General features: G+C 45.7%; 1 protein-coding gene across 3 annotated transcripts in view; it reads right to left on the bottom strand.

The window, feature by feature from the left end:
- The window catches only part of ABCA1 (ATP binding cassette subfamily A member 1), a 135461-nt gene that overhangs the window by 35214 nt on the left and 73907 nt on the right, over nucleotides 1-26340 (bottom strand). For 2 of the 3 annotated variants that reach the window (XR_006959960.1, XM_047067351.1), the window contains exons 10-27: nucleotides 24666-24805; nucleotides 24217-24333; nucleotides 19319-19516; nucleotides 18299-18504; nucleotides 17173-17349; nucleotides 15010-15232; nucleotides 12814-13035; nucleotides 12197-12401; nucleotides 11020-11133; nucleotides 8732-8903; nucleotides 7079-7210; nucleotides 6006-6148; nucleotides 5665-5802; nucleotides 4425-4645; nucleotides 2990-3068; nucleotides 1947-2149; nucleotides 836-884; nucleotides 534-647 (exon numbers count right to left, since the gene is read on the bottom strand). Coding sequence is in view for 2 of the 3 variants with exons in the window: in XM_047067351.1 (XP_046923307.1) it covers nucleotides 534-647; nucleotides 836-884; nucleotides 1947-2149; nucleotides 2990-3068; nucleotides 4425-4645; nucleotides 5665-5802; nucleotides 6006-6148; nucleotides 7079-7210; nucleotides 8732-8903; nucleotides 11020-11133; nucleotides 12197-12401; nucleotides 12814-13035; nucleotides 15010-15232; nucleotides 17173-17349; nucleotides 18299-18504; nucleotides 19319-19516; nucleotides 24217-24333; nucleotides 24666-24805 (2853 nt within the window). In the remaining variant the exon portion in view is untranslated. Of the gene's footprint in view, nucleotides 1-533; nucleotides 648-835; nucleotides 885-1946; nucleotides 2150-2989; nucleotides 3069-3095; nucleotides 3169-4424; nucleotides 4646-5664; nucleotides 5803-6005; nucleotides 6149-7078; nucleotides 7211-8731; nucleotides 8904-11019; nucleotides 11134-12196; nucleotides 12402-12813; nucleotides 13036-15009; nucleotides 15233-17172; nucleotides 17350-18298; nucleotides 18505-19318; nucleotides 19517-24216; nucleotides 24334-24665; nucleotides 24806-26340 lie in introns of all 3 variants that reach the window. The other variant, XM_047067358.1, reaches the window with a different exon arrangement.

The following is a 26340-nucleotide window of genomic DNA, read 5'->3' on the forward strand; positions in this document are numbered from 1 at the left end:
AACTGTATCAAAATCCAGGTCTTACATTAATGATTCCTAACTGAGGTGCTTTAACATCTTAACAGTATTTGTTTGACTTCTTGCCTCCCCTTCACCATCCCAGTCAAACACACAGGACACACTCATCCAGAATATCTAAGTCTAAGGTGCAATTAACTCTAAAAGATGACTTATTAGAGATCCTTCAACCATTCAAACAATACTTATTTAACAATTAAACACCTAATGTATGCAAGAAGCCAGGTCTCCACAGAAAATAAATGAATTCAGAGGACTGAAGCAGCATCCTTTTATATTTGTCTTGAGAAAAAGAGCCCAACTAAATGAAGAAAGCAACGAGGATAGGTTCTTTCAGGACTGATGGGTTGCCCAATGCTAGAAAAGGGAACGTGGCTTTTCTCATCTTCCCCCTTCCCTTTGGACCCTGTATGCATCTATCATCCTGAGCTTAAAGCCATCGAAAGGAAACATTGGAGTACACAAGACAGAAATTCACTTTCCAACAACAGGATACAAATCTTGCCCAAACAGACCTGGGTCTACATCAGAATCATTAGGATCAATGACATCATCTTCAGTGAATGGGCGAAGACAGCTTTGCTTGTCCCCAAAGGCCCGTCTGTTTCGTCTTGCTGGCAAGGTGCCATCTGAAGGCAAAACGAAGAGATTCCACATTTTATTTTTAACAAAACTAACCCTCCTCATCTGTCACGATGTATACACTGAAAATAAGAATGCGATAAAGCAAGTCAAAGGGAAAGGCACAGTACTGGTGAGCCAAGACACCCTGCAGAGGGTGCTGCCCAGAGTGCATACAGCTCCCCCAGAGGGTTACCTGAAGTCTCAGCGTCCACCCCACTCTCTTCAGCCACTTTGAGAAATATCTGAAAAACAGAGGTGAGAATATTCTCAACACCATTTTATGAGAGCAACCATCACCCCCACAATTATTACATTATTGAGTGGCTTATTAGCCCCTAAAGACAAAAAGTAAAAGCTTTCTTTAATAATAATACTTTCTCAGTCAGTTGGGAGTGAAGGCATTTTTAACTGGAGAACATTTCCTCAGTAGTCAGAACTATCAATCCAAACAATCCTTTTCAAATTAAAGGCATGACATTACAACACGACAGCAGAAGAAATTCGTTCTGCATCTACAGGGAGCCCATCAGGTGGCCTCTTCCAGGTCTATGGCTCCAAATCTCTGAGTAAGCTAGCACCATGATAAGTCATCCAAGACAGAACGACCAAAAGATGATGGGTTCCCTATCACTAGAAATATTAAGTCAGGGATTCAAGTATCAGAAGAGAATGTGAACTAGCCAACGATTTCTAAATGCTGAACTATAGACCACAGCCTGGGAAGCATGTAATAATTCTGACTCAAAGACTCTGGCTCTGAGGCATGGAATTTTATTGTCAATAATATCCTCAGATGATTTTTGGTGCATGGCCAAGCTTGAGGACCACTGGGCCAGAAAAATGTTGTATCCCTCCGTGTCTATGATGTTCTGTCTCTCAAGGGAGGCGCTGCTACATGGTAAAAAGTATGGGCTTTGCAGCCCACACTCAATCAACCCCGCTGCTCAGGTCAGCGTCCCCAAGTGCCCATTTTTTCACTTATGAGGATTAAATTAAGTTACAATTATTTAAAAAAAAGAATGCACCCAGTTCAGCACCAGGCACACAGAGATTCTCCATAAATGTTGGCTATTTATATGCATGGCTATGACACAGCCACATCAGGGAGCAATCCTAATAAAGGTCTCCTGTTATCTCACACCACAAATTTAAAAGTTAACTGTGGCCAACAATAGCTCAATATCAATGGCCCAAAGGAGCAATAACCTGCTTCATGGTAATCCTATTCCCCTGGGGAAAGGCAGGCTGCCTGTCCAGCCTTGGGACCATGGGCTCCACTCTACTCTGACAGTCACTTAACTTACTTCTTCCAGCGTAGTCTCTGAGATGCCATAACTAGAGATGCCCAGGTCTGAGAGCCGGTCATCAATCTCATGGAAGAGTTCCACAAAGGCCCCCTCTTTTGCAGCTTCATAGGGCAGCACATAAGTCAGCTCATGCCCAATGTCTTCCACTAGCCGGGCCTCAGCCACATGCTTCCTGATGAGGTTGGAGATAGCGGATACATCTATAGGGACCAAAGCACAGTGACAGCTCAGCTGGCTCAGAGGCCTCCCCACGCCTACTCCTCAGAAGCTAGCTGCCCACACAGGATACCTGTCCCAGATACTGAAGTCAGTCCACATGTTCATCTCTGGCCTGAGAGTTTCTGTGAGTGAGGACTGGGTCTTATTCACCCTTTTATCACCAAAGCCAGGCACACTGTAGGTTCTCAGTACATTGTGGGTGGGTGGGTGGGTGGGTGGAAGGATGGAAGGGTGGATGGGTGGGCACGCAGAAGACTTTCTGAGGTTAAAAGCTTTGTGTCTGTTGCCTCAACTCTAGGATTCTTCAATGGAAAACTTGAGTAGAGGTAAAGGATCCTTCACCCTTCCCTAACCTTCTAAAGGAGGCTCCTTCATTTACCTCAATAAAGGGGCTAATCAAACAGTTCGTGGAAGGAGACACCTTCCTGGAAAAAGCCAGTTGTTAGGACTGGGCATAGACAGACACAGTAAAGCCTTCTGCTCCATATATGTGTTACTGGTGACACTGGCCTCCTATATGTACCTCCTAAGGAAAACACAGCAGGCTACTCTCCATCTTCTGAGTTTTTGCTCTCCTTCACTACTGAGCTCCAATCCCTCCCCATAGTGTGATCCTCAGCAACTCATCCCTGGTCTCCAGGGTCCAGCCAGATCCATTCCCCAGGGGGCAACCCCCCAACCCCCAATCATGTCAGCTTCTTGGGGACACTGCCCTGCCAGCTCCCAGGCCGAGCCCCAGGCTCCCCAGCAAGCATTAAGCCAATCTGCCACCAAGCTGCACCCTTCTCCCACAGCCACCCAGCCCCAGCCCAGCAGCAAACCTTGAGTCAGCGCCACCAGCCTCTGCACCTCTCCTCCTCTGCCTCCACTCTGCCCAGCTGGGGGAAGCTCAGGCACCACCTGAATAAGAAACCCCAGAATCCTTACCGATGGTCAGCGTGTCACTTTCATGGTCGCTGCCCAGGCCAGCATCAGAACTGCTCTGAGAAACACTGTCCTCCTGATGGCAAAGAAGGAGGTGAGAATGGGTCAGGGACCGAGCAAGGTACAGCCACCAGCACCTTCGCCAGGGAGGGCTTTCATGAGGCTCTATTGTGTGTGAACTGGAAAGGCTTCTCTTAGGAAGCAACGAACAGGGCAGCCATGGCTTCTGAAGCCACTGTCTGACATGCATGTGCTGTGTGGATGGGAGGCCAGGAAGCAGAGCTGTCCATGGGACCGTGGCCTGCCAATGAATGCTGTAGCCAGGCATTTACTGACCTTTGTAGACATGGGATTCACCTGGCTAATTGGTCCAGTGCTTCTCCGGCTTTAATCTGTGTTTAGTCACCTGGGGATCTTGTTAAAATGCAGATTCTGATTTAGTGGGTCAGAGTTGGGCCCACATTTCTGCATTTCTAACAAGCTCCCAAGTAATCCCAATGCTGCTAGTCCTCAGACCACACTTTGAGTAACCAGGCACTAGTTAAAAGGTAAATAAGCGGACAGGAGTTGAAGATTAGGATGTAAATGTTTTAGGCACCACTGGTTCCAACACATAAATCAAATCAATCTCAGGCATAGACTGAAGAACAGAGGAAAAAACATACCTGGTTATTGGGTTCTGGTGCCACCTCTGTTATTTACCTGCTGGATGACCTTGAATAAACTCCACAATCCCTACAAGCCTCACTTAACCTAACCTGGGGTGATAATCACAATACCTTCCCTCCGAAAGTTGCTCTGTACTTTGAGATGGTAGAAGTTTAAAAAAAAAAAAGTTTGTAAGATAACAAGGCTACAAAGAATTAACTATTATCATTATATTCTTTTATGCCCAAAATCTGCTAGGGTGAGTGTCAGGCATGAAATCAGTGCTCAATAAATATCTGCTGTTTTGTAAGTTAAAAGTGAAGGTCAATGAGATCTAGAGGTAATAAGCAGCAACAGCAGGACTTTCTGGAAATAGGGTTCCTCACTCTCAGCAAGTCTTGTTCCTTCGATATAATAAAGCCCTCTAAGGACCTTCCCTATCACTCACTGTGCCTCCATAGGCAACAGGAAGTGGGATTCAACCAAGTTTGGACCGCAGGAACACAAGCCCCCTGAGCTTTCCACATACAAAGTATGATGTGACTTCAAAGGGACCATAGCATAGGGCGATGGTGACCCCCACGCGGCAGAGTGGGGTAAAACTGAACAAGCCACTCACAGCCAACCAGCCCTGAATACACTCCCTGGACCCAGTACAAGCCCAGCAATGAAAATGCAACTCACCTTCTTCAGGTATGACACAGTGCTACTGCTATTTCTGCAGGAACTGAGGGAGGATTCCACATCTTTCTTGACCAGGGTCAGGTAGTAGCCTGTTCCCAGCTGGTTCTTGAGAAACAGGGAGGAGCCCACACAGCACAGCTTCCCATGGGAAATGATGGCAATCCTGTCCCCCAGGATGTCTGCTTCATCCATGTGGTGTGTGGAAAGAATAATGGTCCGGCCTGCCAAACACAAACACAAGGACGTGGGACTAGTGACGCCTGTTGGTTCTCACTGACTGAAGCAGCTGGAACTGCAGAAATCTTAGCAGCGGTAACCAAGGCAGAAGGACCTGGAAGCCTGGGTGGCCATGACCCCGAAGATGGAACAGTCAACCTCACAGATTCTGCATCCTCACAGGACAAAGAACATTAACATTCATTTGGGAAAGTGCTACATGTCAGGCAGCGTGTGAGGGGTCTGCATGCATTCTCAAGTAACTTAATCCTCTATGAAGCAGGCACTGCTGTTATGATAGGTAAAGAAACTAAGACAAGTTAAACGACTTTTCCAAGTTCTCAGGGCCAGCTAGAGCTGGCCCCAGAGTCCATGATCCTCATTTGCTCATCTACTTTTTCAACACATACATATATGGCACCATGTTGGGAACAGAGATGAACAAAGACACAGCCTCCGTTCTCGGCAGTCTCAACCTATAGGAGAACATAGTTAAAATAGACACATCTGAGTTCTATGCTAGAGGTAGCTCTGGTGACCATGCCCGTTATCCCCATTACTTTTCTTTCTGGCCCCTAGATCAGGAAGCCTAAAGTTTAAGTGTCTTGTAAACCAGGACTTCCACATACATACCATGGGTGAGCACAGAGCTTTAAGAAAAGAAGTCTGAAGGGCGCTTGGTAGCTCAGTCGGTTAAGCATCCAATTTCGGCTCAGGTCATGATCTCACAGTTCATGAGTTCGAGCCCTACATTGGGCTCTGGGCTCACAGCTCAGAGCCTGGAGCCTGCTCTGGATTCTGTGTCTCCCTCTCTCTCTGCCCCTCCCCTGCTCACTCTCTCTCTCTCTCAAAAATAAACACTGAAAAAAATTTTTAAAAGAAAAGAAGTCTGACATTTTCCTTGAGAAGCAATTCTGTTGCTCTAGCAACAACAGCCATGAGACACAGCCCCAGCCATACTTCTCAAGAGTTTCTCCATCCCTCCCTCCCAGTCCATAACTCAAAATAAATACACATCGGCTACCTTGTCGATATTTCAGCAGTAGCTCCCATATTCCCCTGCGGGAGTAAGGGTCCACGCCAGCTGTGGGCTCATCCAGAATGACAACCTTGGATCCCCCAACAAAGGCCAAAGCCACAGACAGCTTTCTCTTCATTCCACCTAAGAGACAGAGAGAGAGAGATGTTCCAGAACTAGCCCCAGACAGCAAAGGCAGAGGTATTGAGGGACAAATGAAGGCACCTACTTGGGACAAGCCAGGGACCCATTTATGACCTACTCACCACCCCTATGGGGACACTGGGGCAGCTGTTGTTTCCCTGGTGTGTGCATGTGGGGGAGGTTGTTGGAGGAGGGGAAATCACCTGAGAGCTGACTCGTTTTGCTTTTCAGTTTACTGGGAGGCAAACCAACATCCAGGGCCATTTGCTCCATCTCTGCTTTCACATGCTTCTCTGAGAGCCCCTTTAGACGTGCATAGAACCAGATGTGTTCTTCCACAGTCAGCCTGGGGACAGAGGGCAGGTCAGATCTGCACCCCCCAGGCTGCATCAGAATACAGTGCTTCCTGACCCAGAACAGAATAGGCATGTTTCCACCGCCCCCAAACCTTTTCTAACTTTATAAACTTCTGAAAAATTATAGGAAGAATCAAGACAGAACAACAGTAAGCAACACCTAAGCTGCTGAAGAAGCCAAAACTGTCATGTGACAGGTCCCTTCCTACCAATTCTCAGCAGGCCTGCCCACCACACATCAGGCAGCTGCAACTTTCAATCTCAGGTCCTCAAAGGGCCCACCCTGCAGCCCCATCAACCAAGAAGCTGGCTTGGCAATCACCTGGAGCAGCCCTCCTGAACCTCAAAGGACCTCACACTACACAAGAAAGGAGGTCCCTGTGGAGGACATGAGCCTGAGCTGCTTGCATTAGGTACGAGGAAATTGGGGCCCAGAAGGGGAGAAGTCCTTGCCCAAAGTCACAGAGCTCAGGTCTTTCTCTGCTCCAGCACAAGGGCTCCCTGTGGACCTGAACTGCAGACAGGGCAACGTGAATGGAAGCAAAGCCTTGAGCAGGAAATGCTGGGCCATCGTGACAAAGGCCTTGAGGTACTGCTAAGTTCTGGGCGTTAGAGCCACAGCTGGCATTGAGGAGGCATGTGGTGAGAGAGAGGATGGGCTAATTGGCCCTCTAAAATGTCAGCAATGGACAGCACTATTTCCCAAGTCCACATCCACCAGCTAGACTGATGGGACCCCTCCCCCACCCAACAATCACCTCCAGCTTTTCCTACAACAATGGACAACCAGGTCTCAGAGTGCAGGGAGGTGAGATCCACCACCCTCATAAAAGGTAAAATGCTTAAGTCCCACTCCACCCATGACTCAGGACACACACATCCAGAGAGGGCTTCCTTCTCACAGTGCTGCTGGTACTCACATGTCAAACAGCACATTGTGCTGGGGACAGACCCCCAGGTTCTGCCGGATGGTGCTCATCTCAAAGCGAATGTCTTTTCCCAGGATGTAGGCAGTGCCCGAGGTGGGAGGGAACAACCCCGTCAGGATTGACCTGAGGACACAAATTTCCAAGTGCAAAAGTCAGTGTTAACCCCTCTCCTCTGAAATGCTCCAGGCCAGGCTGCAGAGTCAGGACAGCTACGGCAGAGGTAGCAACCGTCCCACACCCCCATTCCTTCCTAACAGACCCTAGCTGCCCTGCACGAAGCAAAGAAGTCTTTGCTTTAGTGAATAACTAGGAGTGAGCCTATGTGTTGGAAACAGCACTATCAAGAGAAGTGTTTTTCAATGAAGATTCCAATTTGCAATGGAAAGTACAATTTGAGGGGTGCCCAGGTGGCACGGTCAGTTAAGCATCCAACTCTAGATCTCAGCTCAGGACATGATCTCACAGTTCGTGAGTTCAAGCCCCACATTGGGCTCTGTGCTGACGGTGTGGAGCCTGCTTGGGATTCTGTCTCTCCTTCCCTCTGCCCCTCCCCTGCTTGTGCACACACTCATGCTTCCCCTCTCAATATAATAACCTTTAAAAATTTTTTGAAAAAGGAAGTACAGTTTGAAACAAATATTTTATAAGTCTAAAATCATATCCATGAGAAATGGACAAACCAGAACAAGCTATTCAAAGATAAAAATCATTTTTGTGTTAGGCAGTATGAGTTTTGCATGCCTTTTAAAAATTATCTGAGCCTGGGCGGCTCAGTCGGTTAAGTGTCTGACTTAAGCTCAGGTCATGATCTCACAGCTCATGAGTTTGAGCCCCGCATTGGGCTCTGTACTGTCAGCTTAGAGCCTAGAGTTTGCTTTGGATTCTATGTCTCCCCCTTTCTCTCTCTCTCCCCTGCTTGTGCTCTCTCTCTCTCTCTCTCAAAAATAAACATTAAAAAAACTAAAAATATGAAAATAAATAAATATAATCTGCCATGTTCATATATTGATTTTGCATTAATAAAAAAAGAAAGAAAAAAAAAAAAAGACTACGACGACATATAGGAAAAGGTCATTATCCCCAAAGACATACCCTTAGCAATGGTTGAGGGACCACACTGAAAGTCACTGAGGCTAACTCTGGTGTTTATGGCCCGTGCTCCCTTCTGAGGCTGCCCACTGTAAGGTCTTTATAGGTCCCTATGGGTCCCAGGGAGGGCAGTCATACAGCCAGCTGTCTGGCCATACCTCCTTAGCTACAGAGCTCCTGGAAATCACTACTTCTCTCCAACATAGCAAATCTTTCTTCCCACATTCCTGCTTCAGAGTTCTAACCAAACTGGTTCAAGAGAATCTTTCTGAGAGCTGTCACAACCTCATGTTCCAGCAACAGTGCAGAATTCTGAGAACTCAATGGGAAAGGTCATCAAGAGGCTCCCAGGCAGTTTTACTCTTAAGAAAGAACATCTAGCAAAAATCAGCACCGGGAACTCACTCTTGTGATTAAGTAATATGAGCCATTCATCAGCTCCTCATGTGCTCTACCTCTGCCCCAGTGACCAGTGCAACGTCCTTACGTATGGATTTCTAACTGCACTACAGAACCTTCCTGTGGCTGATTCTGAGAGCCGCACCCTCTTCTTACATGGTGGTGGTCTTCCCAGCTCCATTGTGGCCCAGGAAGGAGGTAATCTGGCCCTCATAGAAATTCAAGGCCAGGCCATCAACAGCCACCTTCATGCCATCTCGGTAAACCTTCATCAAGTTCTGAATGGACACGCCCAGCTTCAGGTGTGTGGGTTCCTCCTCCATGCAAACTGTCAGAATGCAGAAGACGGGAATGAACTCACAGAAAATACCGACAAGTGGAGCACAAAGACAGAGGGGATGTGCCTGTCTTTCAGAACTGTCCTTGAATAGTTCTGGTTTCTCAGGCAAGCAGGGAACTAACATTTATTTAGGGTCTATTTGGGCAGTAGTGTTGGTGATAGGAATTCACTGATAAAGGAGAATTCACAGTCTATTGGGAGAAAAAGATTTGACAAGCATTTAAAATATACGAGGCTGGGGTGCCTGGGTAGCTCAGTTGGTTAACTATCCAAGTCTTCATTTCCACTCAGATGATGATCTCACGGTTCATGGATTAAGCCCTGCGTCAAGCTCCCACATCAGTACGGAGCCTGCTTGGGATTCTCACTCTCTCTCTCTCTCTCTCTCTCTCTCTCTCTCTCTGTCCCTCCCCCTGCTCATACACAGTGCACCTCTCACAAATAAACTTAAAAAACTAAAATATAGAAGGCTAAAAATTGTTTAAAAAACACATCGAAAAATGCCATGGAACTGAGCAATAGCCAGACCGGGCAACACTTCACAGCAATAAAAAGGAACAAACTACTGATACACATCACAACTTGGATGGATCTCAGGGGAATTATGCTGAGTGACAAAGAGTCAATCTCAAAATGTTACATACTATATGGTTCCATTTAGATCACATTCTAGAAATAATAAAATGTACAAGTGAAGAACAGATTAGTGGCCGGCAGGTGTCAGGGACCGGGGAGGAAGGGAGGTGGAGGTGACTACGACTTTCAAAAGGCAGAATGACGGGGGTCTGTGTTCACAGAACAGTTCTGCATCTTGACAGAGCTAGTGGTTACATGGATCTGCATGTGACAAAGTGCACAGAACTAAATACACACACGAATGAGTCCATGTAAAACTGGTCCAATCTGAAGAAGATCTAGGAGTTGTACCAATGTCAGTTTCCTGGTTCTGATACTGTGCTATAGTTATGCAAGGTGTTACCACTGGGGGAAACTGAATGAAAGGCACAAGGGAACTGTCTCCCACCCCCATTCTGTTTTTTGCAACTTCCATGAGTCTGTAATTATTTTAAATAAAAAGGCTTTTTGTTTGTTTTTCAGAGTCATGCGATCTCAGAAGAGGAAGTGACTGACCACCTAGGACTCTAGAAAAACTGCACAGGGGAAGGGGTATGAAACTAGATCTTGAGGAAGGAGTAGTAATTTAGAGGGCAGGCAAGTTAAAGAAAGGGATCATCCATGAGAGGACACAGCACATACAAAGGCACGGCGATGTGGGAGAGCATGACATGTCCTGGCGACTGTGAGCAGTTCTAGGTGATTGATTCAGAATTAGGTGTAGACAGGAGGTTGGGCAAGAAGAGGAGGAACAGCAGAAGAGGCTGGGACAGTGGGCAAGGCGGGTTGTAAGTTGTCTAGTGTGCTTGCTAAGGAACGTCAGACTTTTCCACTGGCAACTAGGGGAAGGCAAAGAAGAGATCAGCAGAAAAGGGACTGACTAACTACTTAGGAAGCCACACTGAACACAAAGATATTTTCTCTCCAAGAACCTGAGCCAACAGCCCAGAAGGCAGAGTTTTTGCTAAACTGTGGGCACCTCCACCTACCTTCAGGAGCCAGGAGAGGATTAGGGCTCTGGGTAATGAGGGGTGAGAATATCAAGAAGCACAGACTGAGCTCTGGCAGCCACTTGGTGTCAGCCTACACAGGTTCATATATCTATCACTATGACAAGGCAGGCAGTGAGGTTATGGTTCCACAATGACAGCTGTCTTTACCTCTTCTTCTTAGCTATTAATTTATCATGAAGAGTGTGTGTTGGAGGAAGGTATATGTGTGGAAGTATAGAGACCAAGGGCCTCTTTCCTAGAAGCCAAGAAAACAAAGGCAATGTCCCTCAGGGAACCAGATAGCGACTCCCCAATAAGTCAACAACAGCACTGGACACAACTGGCATGGGAGAATTTGGAAAGATGCACTGCATGTGATTTCTCTACCCCTAGAGTGGTTTTACATTTTCTAAGGGGCAAAAGCCATCCTTTGCCCCTGACAGCACGGGGGTGGAGTGGTGGTGGGGGTGGTGCTCAGGCAGGTCAGCAGCACTTACTTTCTGATATTCCCTTCTGGCTGGAACCAGGGTGACTCTTCTCATCGCTTTCCTCACCGAACCAGTAGGATTTGGTGCAAGGAAAATACCAGGGCCTGGGTATTCCATACTGGCCTGAAAGCAAAGATAAAAAACAAGATGTAACACATGCTTGGCAACATGCTAGCATTCCCAAGGTATCACAGCCAGAACTACTCCCTCCTTGACACAGCTTCTGGAGATGGGACAGACTGGGATGGAGGTGGCAGTAGGGGGAGCTAATATTTGCTGAGACCTACTATATGTAACATACATTCTACACCTCTCTGAATCCTCAAACAACCCCATGAGATAGGTTATCAACCCCATTTTACAGATGTGGATACTGAGGGATAAGTAGCCTACCCAAGGTCACTCAGCCAGTAAGTTAAGAACTCAGACTCTGAATCCAGATCTGTATGATACAAAATTGCATCTTCCATGCCGGAAGCCCAGGTACAGGTCATAAACATTTCATATACACTCCCTTAGAGGAAAATCAGGTGAACCAGAAAATGTTAAACCTCACTCTCTCAGAATTTGATCTATATAAAAATGTATCCAAGGCAGGTCTTGGTCAAGGAGATTTATTCAGGGAAGTATGAAAATGAATTTTTATGAATGCTCATTTGATTGAATCACAGGTAAGGGCTTAGAGCCAACATCTCTTACTATTCACAAGCAGTACTCAGGCAACAAGAACGTCTCCTGGTGGGAATTCTGGGGACACAGAATTAGAGAACTGGGCCAGCACTAGAAGGAGGAATCTTCTGGATCAGCTGACCCAGTGTTACCCAACCAGATTTGTCCTCAAGGACCAACACTTACCAGCTGTGTGTCGCCAGGCAAGGTACTTTTTTGATTCACAGTTCCCTCATTTGCAAAAGAGGTTTGTGAGAGTAAATTCCAAAGTATACCTAACATTTTGCACAGCACCTGGCGCACAGTGCTTGAGAAATGAGAGCTATGTCAGTAGCAAGAGTTATACTTTCAGCATCAGCTGCTTCTCCTTGGATGGCTTGCCTTGGGTCTAAAGCCCTAGCCACTTTCCAGGGAGCACTGAGCTCTGTAGAAATTCCAGCACAAACAAGGGGAGCTCTTCAGCTAGAAATTACATTTCCCTAGCAGATGGCTAAAGCAGTGTGGAAGCCCCATGTACCTGGAAAGACAGCCTCGATGTACCACGTCATCACTCCATAGATAAAGGTGTCGAACAGCATCATGGAGACTGACGTGGTGAGGTTGAAGCCATCTTCCTCCATGGGGCTCTCAAACAGGTTGTCCCACTGCACCCCAATGCCCTGCTCCTCAAAAAGGGCGAAGTATTCACAGCCAAACCCAAAAGCCACAGGAGACAGCAGGCTCTGTGAGAAGGAGGCAAAAGTCACTTATCCATCTCCTTGTGTCTCATTTTCTATTATTTCTAATGTAAATTCCACCCAGAGAAATTTGAATTTGCAAAATGGATCAATTACAAGATATGGAAGTATTCACCTACAGATCCCTTGAGGGTAGTGGGCTCACTAACAGCATATAAAAGGATTCTATTTTTAACTGCTCATTATGCACACACATTTCAGAAATGCATGCATGATGGAGCGTAAAACTTTTAGAAGTTTATGCTTCCAAAGATGCCCCGAAGGCTCAGCAATCTTATACCCCATGCCCACCGACCCCCACCCCCAAATACACACACACTCCTCTCCTGTTCTCAGCCTTGGACTACAAACACCCTGCGGCTGTGCCTGCAGCTCCTGCCCAAGGGTAGTTGCTCACCACGAAGATCTTGAGCGTGAACCCCACATAGTCTTGCCACGCCACGCATAGGACGTAGGGCAGGTAGAGCATGAAGTAGATGATGCCCCCGCAGGCCGCCGCCAGGTTGGCTCTGGAGAAGAGTGTGCTGATCAGGAAGCACTGCAGGATGGTCACCACAGCAAACACCGACAGAAAGACAAACACCACGCTGGGGTCGCTGTAGGGCAGCAGGTTTCCTAACTGGGAAAGAAGAGACCTATAAACTGTGCTGCCCCAACAAGCAAGCACATCCTTGCGCCATCTATGGGAAGAAGCCAGGGCTTACTCACACATCTCAGAGATAACATAGGGGAACAGCACTGCCCATTGTTCTGATGAGGAAACTGAGGCCGAAATAGCAGGATGGTGACTAGCCCAAGACCACACAGCAGAGGCAGGAATAGAGGAGTCCAGGGCTGAGATTCAGTCAGACCCATCCCAACGGACAATTTTGTTCTTTGTTTCTCCAAGAAATACCACTACCTGGTTTCTCCTCTTATAAGGACTAGGACTCTCCCTCAGCACAAAGAAAGAGTTGTGGGAGACAGCATTCTAGGACTTCCCCCTCCAAAAGCCATGGAAAATGGCCAGGAAATCTTACTATTCCCCCTTGATAACCTGCCATGGGTTCTGCATTCCCACAATCATCCAAATCTTGTGGACCGGACCTTTCAAGTCTCTCTCTGCCCAGTTCATCTGGGTGTATCTGAGCAGGACCAGCCAGCATGTGGTCCCAGAGCAGTTCTTACCCACCAGCCACAGGACCACTGCCTCCACCATGGAGCTCCACCCTTGCAGTCAGATATCAGATGATGAGAGGAGGTTGATTTTAGAAAGCACCGCTCTGTCCTACTGTTGGGTGACCTTGGTGAAGCCCTTAACTTTCCTTGGCCTCATCTGCTTACAGGTTAAATGCGTTAGTGAAGGTATAATAAGAAAGCACAGGTGATGTGCTCTCAACAGTGCTTAGCAATCACTAAGTGCTCATTTGTAACTAACAGTAGCTAATATTCAACTAAATGTTAGTTCCTATCCCTTTGCACTCCCCTTACTTTGAAAACATTTATTTTTACATGATGCATCCTTAAAACAAATGGTTGTAAGGAAAAAAAAATTAGTATACAAACCTATTAATATATGGGGTGGGCACAGAATACCGCTGCCCAGAGTCCCTTTGGAGGGGGAGCATGTTGCCTGGCAGTCACAGCAGACAGCGGTCAACTAGGTGTCAACTCCTCTGGGTCTGTCACAGCCACAGAAAGCTGCCTGGCCCTGGGGCACATCATTCCAATGATTGATTGAGGGGCCTGGGTATGGGGTGTGGGGTGTCAGGAGGGACACCTTGGGGCTGGGTATTTCAGCTCAATAAGAAACAATTCCAGGGGCGCCTGGGTGGCGCAGTCGGTTAAGCGTCCGGCTTCAGCCAGGTCACGATCTCGCGGTCCGTGAGTTCGAGCCCCGCGTCAGGCTCTGGGCTGATGGCTCGGAGCCTGGAGCCTGTTTCTGATTCTGTGTCTCCCTCTCTCTCTGCCCCTCCCCCGTTCATGCTCTGTCTCTCTCTGTCCCAAAAATAAATAAAAACGTTGAAGAAAAAAAAATTAAAAAAAAAAAGAAACAATTCCAGCAAGCTGTGTATGCTCCAGAGTGCCCATGGAGCTGGTCCTGCACTGCATTTCATGCCTCCTCTCTCTGTTCAATCTTGCATACTCCCCATCCGTCCCATAGATGTTGATCCCTAATAAATACCCATTCACCAAACTCTCAGCCTCTGTTTCCAGAAAAACCTAAGCTGCAATAACATGCATCTCTCAGATTATGGTTTTTAAAAATTCTGGCAGAATCACTACCCAATACGCCTAAGGAAATGCACAGCTCTCAGATGCTGCCAGGAACCACTGCCAAGGAGATGTCATGGCACAGTAAGTGTGTACCTACCTGGGAAGCAAGATCCCTGGGTTCTAGCCCTGCTCAGCCGCTAGCCAGCTGCGCTGACCCCTGGGCAAGTCATTGCCCCTTTTTGGGCCTCACTCTTCCCGAACATAGAACGAGGAAATTTCAAAAGATGGACACGTATGACCCCTTCCCTCCCAAATACTCTTGGCTCTTCTCCTCACACAGCGGATGTTGGCTGTGCAGGAGCTCCCTGGCAGCAGGGGGCTGGTGTGGCAGCCTTACTTTTAGGATGACCACCAGCAGGCCGGCGCTCACGAGCAGAGGAATGAGGCTGCTGATGAACCAGCTGAACCAGAGGATGCCATTGTCCAGGCCCATGATGCGCATGGTCTCCTTCAGCCGCGCCTCCTTCTCATACACGATGCCCTTGATGATCACAGCCACGGAGTAGATCCAGGCCAGCGTCATGAACAGAGGCATCGACCGGCTCATCACCCGCAGGAAGCTAGAGGCCCCACGGAAGGGAGGAGGAGAATTACGGGGAGTGAGAATCAGGCTCAGAGGCCAGCGTCCCCAAGCCTGCGTGTGGGAGGAAGCCCCGAGAGGGAGCCCACAAGGGGCAGACCCTCCAGACTGTGAAACGTACGGGTTATCAAAGCTTCATGAGGAGCTCAATATACTGACAAACCAACGGAGTGCCGCCAAGTGGAGTTTCTTTGGGGTCTGCTTTAGCCACGAAGTAACTACGAGATGCAGGTTATTTTAAAGTACTGAAGAAACAAAAAACCAACTCCTTCTCTCACAAAAGTTCCGTATCTCCAAGGTCATCTCGCTTTTGACTTGTACAACTTTGATCACAGATAATGTAGAAACAGACTCCAGGCAGCTCTTGTCAGTAATATTTCAAATTCCAAACTAGAATAGGAAATGCGGTACTGTGACGTAAAAGGGACACAGACTTTGGACCCTGGAACTCCAGGCTCAAGTCCCAGCTTTACTATTTATGCACTTATCTGCTATGTGACAACAGGCAAATGCCCTTAATGCATTAAGCTCCCATCCTGTCCTCATCTTAAGACATCCTTCCTAGAGTAAATCTTAGATGAGGGGTTGGGCAGTGTGTGTGTGTGGGGGGGGGGGGTCTTTGGAAAACTCTGGCTAATCTTTCTGAAGGTAAAATACAAGATAATTCAGGATGACTTGGAAAAAGCTAGAGGGAGCCACATGAGGAAATCGTTGCTCAATGCAAAGCAGACAGCAAACGTAAGAGGCTCCCCACTCCTTCAGCACTCTGATCTCTACACAGTTACACCAGAGAATAAGAGAATTTCCAGAACTTGGAAGAAACATTACATATCTCAGATGCCTGCAATAACTACACCTCTGCCTGTTCTTTCTTACAAGAAATCATTAGATCCAAACGCACGGTTCCCACGAGGTCTTGGCAGCTTAGTGACTAAGTACCAAAAGATTACCTAAAGTCTAAGATAAAAAAGGCCTTGTTCAGTCTTATTTGGATTGTTTCAAAATGTGATTCACCACTTATAAAGAGGGAGTGGACAAATTTATATGCAGTCACTCTTTACGGGTCTAGATCACGGTTTCTGTGTTTGGGGAATGTGTATCTGTGTGCATGTGTTTGTCACAACACTTTAAATTTGCTCTTTGAGCAAACTTTAACCAAAACGGGAAGGTTGTAAAAAAAAATGTAAGTGCTGGGGGCACCCGGGTGGTTCAGTTGGTTAAGCATCTGACTTCGGCTCAGGTCATGACCTCATGGTTCATGGGTTCGAGCTCTGCATCAGGCTCTGTGCTGACAGCTCGGAGCCTGGAGCCTGCTTCAGATTCTGTGTCTCCCCCTCTCTCTGCCCCTCCCCCACTTATACTCTGTCTCTCTCTCAAAAATAAAAAAAAAATTTTAATATAAAAAAATATATATGTAAGTACTGGTTACTATGGATAAAAAAAGGAAGGAGGGGCACCTGGGTGGCTCAGTCAGTGAGGCGTCTGACTCTGGATTTCGGTTCAGGTCATCGTCTCACGGGTTCGTGAGATGGAGCCCTGTGCCCGGCTCTGTGCTGACAGCATGGAGCCTGCTTGAGATTCTCTCTCTCCCTTCCTCTCTGCCCCTCCTCTCTCTCAAAATAAACAAACATTAAAAAAAAGGTGGGGGGGGGGGGGGAGATTACCAGTATGTGCATATTCATGTCAGTGATATGGCTGGAACAGTCAACTACCTCCATCTGGCATCTTATTTCCTAAAATCTTCACTGAATTTCAAAAAAGATTTTCTTGACCAAATCAGCACGCATGTAAAACAAATAAAATCAAAGCATCCTATCTCCTTTGGTATGTATGCACATGCTTGTGTATATGTGTATGTATGTTGCATATATACTCTCTCTAGGGATTGAGTTAACCAGTTACAAGAAGATGGTAACTTACATGTCATCGACATAACAGGGGTAGGGCATCTGCTGCACATAAACACCAGTTTTCTTCTCAGTGCCAGTCAGCACCCTGATGATTGCCTGTTCCACCACATCTTGCAAGTAGGCAAAGCCCCCCCAGACGTACCGCATATCCTCAAAGGGGTCAGCCCGAGGACCCGGGTCCCAGTACCTAAAACCAAACCACAGGTGATCAAATATTCATTAGAACCATAACACCAAAAGAAGCCAGGGGCCCCTGGGTGGCTGAGTCAATTAAGTGTACAACTCTTGATTTTGGCTCAGGTCATGATCTCAGGGTTCATGAGCTCGATCCCTGTGTCCAGCTCTGTGCTGACAGCATGGAGCCTACTTGGGATTCTCTCTCTCCCCTTCTCTGCCCCTCCCCCACCCACACTCTCAAAATAAATAACTATTTTAAAATAAATTAATTAATTATAAAAAATTTTAAAAACCAATCACTCACAATCCTGCCACCATTACAAAGCCACTATTTTCATTTTTGCATCTTATTTTCTGGTCTTAGCGATCACGTGCACTTATGCTGAAACACATATAATCAGAGTGGGCATACCACCTGTTGGTTTGGTTTTCTCCCCCTTCGTTTGCTACCTGACACTGCATTAAGTGGACATACCAAATTTTGCTTAGTCATTCCCTTTTATACTGGTTATTTGACCTTTTTTTTTTATTATATGAAAGTTATTGTCAAATTAGTTTCCATACAACACCCAGTGCTCATCCCAAAAGATGCCCTCTTCAATGCCCATCACCTACCTTCCCCTCCCTCCCACCCCCATCAACCCTCAGTTATTTGCCCTTTTTTGTAAAAATGGATCATGCTAGTGCAGGGAACCTAAAGCCTTTTTTTTTTCCTCTTGATGTAATGCCGTGGGGTTAATTCTCTTGAGTGGGAATGCTGAATCAAAAGATGGTATTTTATGACCTTTGAAATAAGTCTCTAGCAATGAATGTGCCACTTTCACCAAAATCATGCCACCAATTTGAGGGTTTTTTGGGGGGAATTTCTACCAAGTTATTAGTTAAACTGAAGTGCCTCTAGTCATAATAACTGCTCTTGTCATCCCCAAAACTGGCTGGTGTGACAGGACTGAACTCACCCATCTTTGATTTTATTTGTCCTCTCCACATTGTCGATGTCCATTCGGATCTTGTACTTGACATGATGGGGCAGCTCAACACTGCCAGGAGTGATTCCGGTGAACACAATCCCAGCCCAGAACTTCCTCTCATCCAGCAGCTCCATGGACTTGTTGATGAGCCGGACCTCTGTTGCTATCGGTTCGAGCTTGTTCAGGTTGACACACTGATGGAAGAGGAACAGCCTTCATAAGAGCACTGGTGCCCAGGATGATACACTGTGGCCAAGGCAGACTCTGTCCTAAGAGGGACACGCTGACTGCGAGCCATTTTTATCCCCATGTGCTCATCCTCTCCAAAGTCATTTTCTAATATTCAATTGAGAAAGGAGTCTTTTGTTTTTTAGCTGCAATTTAAGAGTAATGCTGGAAGTACTTAGAGATTAGTTACTTATATTGATTTTTGTGGAGGGAAAGAGGTTGAAACAATGATCATACCTCATTTTCCTTGGTCTTCTTGGCAATTCTGAATCGTTAACTAACCAAGTAAACAGACCAAAACAAAACAAAAACAAAAACACAAAACACAAAACAAAAACAAAACAAAAAGCCACACGCTCACAAAAAACACCTTATTTGTCCCTATTAAGTCACATAATTTTTAAAACTAGATTTTTAAAATGTAATCTATCCTATTAGATTTTAGATAAATTTAGTAAATAATGCCTTTTTAAGGGCATGTTTTCTTGTCATTAGGTTTTGAGCTACAAAAGCTCCGGAAAACCTACAAGACGATGGACAAAAACACTCTTGAGGGAGACAGAATAAAGCTAGAGTTAGGTCTATTTTGTTCACACGTTCAGTCATTCAACTTTTATTGAGTGCCTTTTGTACACCGAGCCCTGTATTAGGTTTGAGGGATACTACTGGAAATAAGACTAGACATTATTTCTCAACTTTCTTCCAATCCAAACCTCATTGGACCATCTCAGAGAAAGAAGCCAAAGACTTTTCCAAATGATCCATGGATCATATCCTCACCTCCATGAAACGAGAGATGGTCTGAATTGCCTGGTTGGTCTCATTGAAGGCTTCTCTCCAGGTGTATACAGAGCCATTGGCAGACTGGACATCCTCTGGGTGCTTGGCCAAAAATGCCAGGATGTCTTTAGCGGTCCAATCTAAGCCATCTAATTGCTGTTCCCAAAAGTGGTCATTGCTTCTGCTGTCCAACAGTGTCTGTCGTTCCAATGAGAAAGTACAAGCAATAAACACCAACTAAATCTAGATACTAAGTCTTATAGGATTTACAAAACCTAACCTTTTCACATATGTTGTCTTTTTTTTTTTTTTTAATCTTCATAGAAAACTGTAAGGTAGAAATAGTGTTCCCATGTTACAGGTGAGAATATGGAGGTTAGGGGGGTGGGGGGAAAGTATGATTTTAACCAAGGCTGAGTCACAATGCTAACAGGCATGGAAGTGAGACTCAGAGTCAGACTAGTCTGGATCTAGTGTCCATATGTTTCCAGCCTAGCCTAACAGATCAACTACAGTAACAACAATGATCATACTTACTCTGTACATTTTTTATATTAGATTTATAAGCTTTACCTCACACAACTCCATGAGGAAGATCTGTCTAAAAGTTCCCATTTTTACAGATGGGAAAACAAGTTCAGAAGTTCAAGTCCCTAACCTAAGTTCACACAACTACTTTGGTAGCAAAGCCATGGTATGAAACACGGACTCTGATTCTACCAAATCTTCCCCCTGCACTATATCGTCGTCTTCTTTTGAGACTCAAGCTGATGACTCTTCATAATGACCTTATCTCTAGACTGAATAAGACAAATGCACTTGTGCTGTTTAGTCTGGGGGGAGGCTGCCACTGTAGAACCAAGTAAAATTGTTGGATGCGTGGGTGGTGATGCAAAAGAGACCTGTCTTCCATTTCTCGTTCCCTAGCTGGTTGGTTTCCCATGTGGGTCAACATGGAAGAGAAAGACAAACCAATCTGGTGTTCAACCAGTAGATCCAGAGGGCTGGGGCAGAAGCCTGCACAGTGCATCCAGAAAAATGAGTCAGCTCCAAACTCAGCTCACGGAAAAGGAGAGTGGGTACAACTACTGTCACAGCTTTGTGAGGGAAGATGAAACTCTGGATCCACTGAAATGGAATCTCTAAGGAGCCAAACACTGCTACTTTTTAAGTCACTCTTACTTTCACTAACAGTTTAAGTTTTCCCCCCATGTGGCTTCATATTTATTATTTTAATGGGAACTTAACGGTTTTATGGAGTATATATACTATAATTTCATTAACTATTCCCATACTGCTAAGAATTTAGCCTATTTCTAATTTCTCACAATAACAATTATTATAGCAATAACACTTCCTCTCATACAGTGACTTCTTTCTTTAAAATTATTTCCACAGGATACATCCCTGAGGGTGTATGGAATGGAGTGCTATCCTGCACTTTTTTTATGGTTCTTCCAGTTTTCATTCCAAATTGCTTTCCTATAGGGAATTAAAATTTATACTGTCATCAGTAAGATATGTAAGTATTTTTGTTAACATAATAGATACAGGTTTTTACCTCACAGTTCACAGGGGTATGCGTTACAAATTCTGCATGACTTTATTCGGAGATTTGAACAAGTAAGAGCAGAATAAAGACACATGGCATTTGGGGTGAGGCCTGCCCTGCCCTGTGTGGCTTCTGAGCACATGGTTCAGGAGGCAAGACCAGAAAGATATGCCCAGTGAGAGCACTGATCACATGGCCATTCTAGGGTATTTGAGAGGACCCAGAAACCTAAGATCACCCTTAGGGGCGGTAGCCAGGGAGGAAGCAGGGTCTTGAGATGAAGGAGGCAAAGAGCAGCTCAGAAAGGAGAACAATTTAGTGTCAGTGCGTCTATGACTCAAAACAGAAGTGCCTGCCTCCAGATCTGGGGTCGGGGAGGGGGAGGCATGGGAGGTGATACAGTGCATGTAGACAGAGCTGGAAACAGTGGAAAGATAAGAGCTACCACAAAGTAGAATGGTGGTTGCCAGGGGCTGATTTAAAAAGTTTTCAATGGGGGCGCCTGGGTGGCTCAGTCAGTTAAGCGTCTGACTTCAGCTCAGGTCATGATCTCACGGTCCGTGAGTTCGAGCCCCGCGTCGGGCTCTGGGCTGATGGCTCAGAGCCTGGAGCCTGCTTCCGATTCTGTGTCTCCCTCTCTCTCTGCCCCTCCCCTGCTCATGCTCAGTCTCTCTCTGTCTCAAAAATAAATAAAAACATTTAAAAAAAAGTTTTTAATGTAAGTATAATATATATTATTAGATGGAGAGTTTGGCATGGATGTTTCAGCAACTCACAGACTCCCAGTTCTGAGAAGACAAGACACTTAGAAGGAAATGGGTAGGTCAAAGGGTACAAAGTTTCAGTTATGCAATATGAGTAAGTTCTGGAGATCTGGTGCACAGCAGGATGACGGCGGTTAACAACATTGTACTGTATATGAAATGTGCTATGTGGTTACTTTGTGAGGTGAGGATACATTAATTAGCTTGATTGTGATGATCATTTTGCAACATCTACTATATCAAAACACACTGTAGAGCCTAAATATATATGATTTTTATTTGTCAATTATCCTTCAATAAAGCTGAAAACAGACAGACAAGAGCTACTCCAAAAGAAGCAGAAGCCTCAGGCACCACCTCACATACCAGACATGAGGAGGGTACAGAGGACTGAGCAGCCCAAGTTTGTGGAGTCAGACACACACTCCTTAAGAGAGAGAAGAAAGGAGATGAGGAGGCTCCTTCAACTTCCACCCACAGGCTGAGGAGTCCCTCAGTTGGCGGCTTAACCACCTCTCTGCACTCCGGGCCTCAGTACCCAGTGGTATATTGGACATACCCACCATCCACCAGCTAGAAATCTTTCCCCCTCCACAATCAAGCAGCTATCAGGCTTCACCTCCTGCTCATGCCTTGGCCACCCACTTAGATGGTCTCCACTCTGGTCTCTGCCTTCCACCTTTCCACACTTCAATCCACCTATCACATCAGATTAATGTATCTACGTCTCTCCTGCTTAAAACCTGTCCACAGTCCCTCAGAGCTTAAAGTAAAAGTTCTTGGATTTACACACAAGGTCTTCCAATTCACACGCCACGACCTTCTCCCCATCCACAGTTCCTACATTTCCTATTGTACATCCTGTGTTCTCCCAGCAGAACCCCTGACGAATGCCATGGCCATGTTTACAAGTATTTTGTCTTCTCACAACTGGGAGTCTGTGAGTTGCTGAAACATCCATGCCAAACTCTCCATCTAATAATATATATTATACTTATATGAAAAACTTTTAAAATCAGGGATGCCAGGCTGGCTCAGTCAGTAGAACACATGATTCTTCATCATTGGGTGGTGAGTTCAAGCTCCACACTATGCATAGAGATTACGTAAAAAAATAAAATAAAATCTTAAAAAAAAAAAAAACGTTTAAATCAATCCATCAATCGAGTAGGGAAGCATCCATCTGCCCACAGACTAAAACTCATGGAGTCCCTTCAACAGGGCCCCTCATAATTTCTGAGACGCAGAAGGAAAGACATCCAACAAATAAAAATGTGGATTCAAAGGACAGGACCAGGAAGAAGAGGTGAGAGACCACATCTATGTCTATGGTGCTGTGAGTGGCTGGATCATGTAATCCCTTTTACAGGAGAGACTGGAGCCCAACGGAGATCCATCCTTGAAGAGCAGGAGTTGTTACTGTGAGTCAGCAATAATCCATAGATCCATACAAATTATTCTTTTTTTTTCTCACCCAAGTCCCTTAGTTTGTTTTTTTTTTTTTAATGTTTATTTATTTTTGAGACAGAGAGAGAACATGAATGGGGGAGGGTCAGAGAAAGGGAGACACAGAATCTGAAGCAGGCTCCAGGCTCCCAGCTGTCAGCACAGAGCCCAACGCGGGGCTCAAACTCATGGATTGTGAGATCATGACTTGAGCTGAAGTCGGATGCTTAACCGACTGAGCCACCCAGGCATCCCAGTCCCTTAGTTTTTAAAGGCCCCAATTTAAGAATTCTGAATATGTAACAACACTAGAGCAACAAAGATGACTCCAGCTTTCCCATCGCTGGAAGGCAGCCTGGGTATTGTCCCCCCACCCAGGGCATCAAGGGAGAGTACCTTTCAGGTAGGTACCACCTCTAAAACTCAGCTGCCCCTCTGATCAATGAGGTGTCAAGATAAGAAACCTGGTAAAATCCATTCCTGCTTCTTAATGGCAGTAGAAACAAAAAAAAGAGGCCTCCCTCACGGTGGAGATAGGAAATAGTCTAATGATTCTCTGACTCAGCCCAAGACAGGGATGATGTGATTAAGCGGCACTCAGGCTCAAACAAAGGAAACATTCTGCTCTTGCTCAGACTCCTCTGCTTTTGAATCCAATTGTCTCTAGAGTACTTATCCCTTTCAAGTGGCTCGGAAGCACTAAGTGCAATTCCCCTCCACACCTTAACCCTGTTCTGCACTCACACAACACCTTGGGAGCGAGCATCTCAGCCCAGTCTAGAGGTCAGACCAGGCTTTGCCCCCACACCTCTGTCAAGACCTACACCAAGATATAGGAAAGCTAAGTAAGATGCCATGGTTAGCTTTAGAAGAAATGAAAACCTCAAGGTCCTACAATCACCAATACCAATCCTCGCTCAGCTTCTTGGAAAACTGATTTTTGACCACCAGGCACATTGATGCTGATATGCATACGACAGTGTTATCTGTGCATCATCACCTGCAGCTTGGGCTATGCTGAATACCTCTATACTGGTTAAAAATAAGAATTCTCATCTCAGTCACCTCTAGGAAAGTGACCAGAAACTCACCTCTCTAGCATCAAGCAGGCACACAGGAACCAGAGGGATACTCACCCGAACAAGGTCCATTTCTGGGTTACTCTCCATGAAGGCCCAGATCTTAGGGCTGAGCTCTTCCCACATGCCTTCCAAATCATGAAACACAGCCAGTTCCTGAAAGGTCTTATTCACCTGGAGCCACGTAGCAAGTAGGGGCAACAGAAAAGGAGAGGCAGAACCATGAGATACGCAGCTGCCCTCTGACAAGATGCTCCATCACTATTTCCAGTCTTTCCCACACCCAAGAAGAATCTGCCTGCAGCTATGATTCAAATACCCAAGGTTGGAGAGCTGGCCCTCCATAGTCAGCTCTGGCCTGGGTCACACTTGGGGTTCTCACTCTTTGGAAACCCCAGAATAGCCCCGAGTTTCCTCGATATAATCCATTTGAAGCCACCTTCACTTTTTTGCCCATAAATTCTAGGAGGATTCTGGAGAGGGACTTCTGGGCCTGGGCAGCTTACCTCAGCCATCACCTGCCTTGTGGCTGGAGTGTCAGGTGTATATAGGATCTTCCCAATAAGCAGAGGCTTTAGAGCTTTCCATATGATGCGGGAAAGAGGACTGGACTCCAGATTCTTCATCAAATCATTGCAATAAGGGGCTATGAAGAAGACAAAGGCAGATATGCATATGTATGGTCATATACTTATAGGAACAAGGGATTTGGAGCTAGCCAGACAGTCCTGGGTTCAAATCTCTGCTCCACCACTTAATAGCTATGTAACAAATAACTTCACTTGCCTGAGCCTCAGTTTGCTCCTCTGTAAAAATAAAGTTATGATGTACTTGGCAGAGATGTGGGGAGCATTAACCGTTGTTATCTGTAGAGCTCCTATGACAATACTTACAAATAATCAGAGTCTATTATAACACTGATGGTGGATAACTCACAACCGAGATGATCTAGAAACAGGTTTTCACCATGCACACACCTGCATAACTCTAGATGCATACTCTTACGCTAGCCCTTGTCAATTTGTTTTCATTGAAAACAGAGAGCTGGATTTAGATTTTAGTTTTCAAGCAAAAATAAGACATTTCCCTTTAATAGGTCCCATCACAAGTATATGTAATAAATGTAATAAAAACCTCTAACTGGAAAATCCAAAGTTATAATAGACAGCAGGGCTTGATTATCCAGAAGGATTCTTGATTTTTTTTTTTTTTAATTTCATTCCGAGTTCTTTTAGGTACCAAGTATCCTCTACATGCCGCAAAGAGGATGTAATTTAAAAAGGAAAAAAAAAAAGGATTTTCTCACAGTTCTATCTGCTTTGCAAATGGAAGTTCCCTTGGGTTGACTTGCAAGTGAGGGAGTGGAGCGGATGGCATTTCAGAAAAATTGCCTATAATGCCATCCCATTAGGCTTGCAAAGCAACTGGCGATGTCTAGAGTGCTTTGCTCCAGAGAAGAATAAAAAGTTCTTGTGTTACAGTAATGCACAAAAAGCTGCCTCACTCAGTGTCTGAAAGAAACACCTGTGGCTGGAAGTGGAGAAAAGCTCACTTGCATCATGTTTTCAAGGAAAAGGATGTCACTGTCTAAAACTGTAACACTGGTTCCATGCTGCCACCAGGCACAGAACACACATCATCACAAAACCGCCCAAGTGCGAGAAAGAGATATGGAGTTACAAGGTTCTTTAACACCACCGTGCAGCTAAGAAGCAAAAACAAAGAGCAGACCAAATGCCTGAGGTTGATGGTACACACACACCACCATTAACAGCTTTTTCAGAGGCCATGTGGTCTACCAGAAAAAAGCACGGGGCCAGGCAGATCTGGGCTTAACATGGGCTCTTGTGGATTAGCTATGGTGTGGCTTTGACTGAGTCACTTAACCTCTCTGAGCCTATAAAACGTGGGGTTACACAATGTTCCTTGCAGGGTTACTGTAAGGGTTAAATGAGATAATTTCAATAGAATGCCCAGTACATAGGAAATATTTCCTAAATGTTAGCTCTTATGGCTGTTATTCTGTTATTTTAAAGTTTTTATTACAAAGCATGCCTGTGAAAGGGAGGGGAAAGAAAAAGAAGACCCTTGATTTCTCTGGGAACTCCCTTCCTCCATCCCCCAGGAAACTGGGGAGGTTGGCTTTCAATCTCTCATGCATTTGATAAACACACTATGTAC

Source organism: Lynx rufus, unplaced genomic scaffold (assembly GCF_022079265.1).
Source record: "Lynx rufus isolate CCGP_SWC_20201006 ecotype Redwood Valley unplaced genomic scaffold, mLynRuf1.p SCAF_10, whole genome shotgun sequence".
NCBI lineage: Eukaryota > Metazoa > Chordata > Mammalia > Carnivora > Felidae > Lynx > Lynx rufus.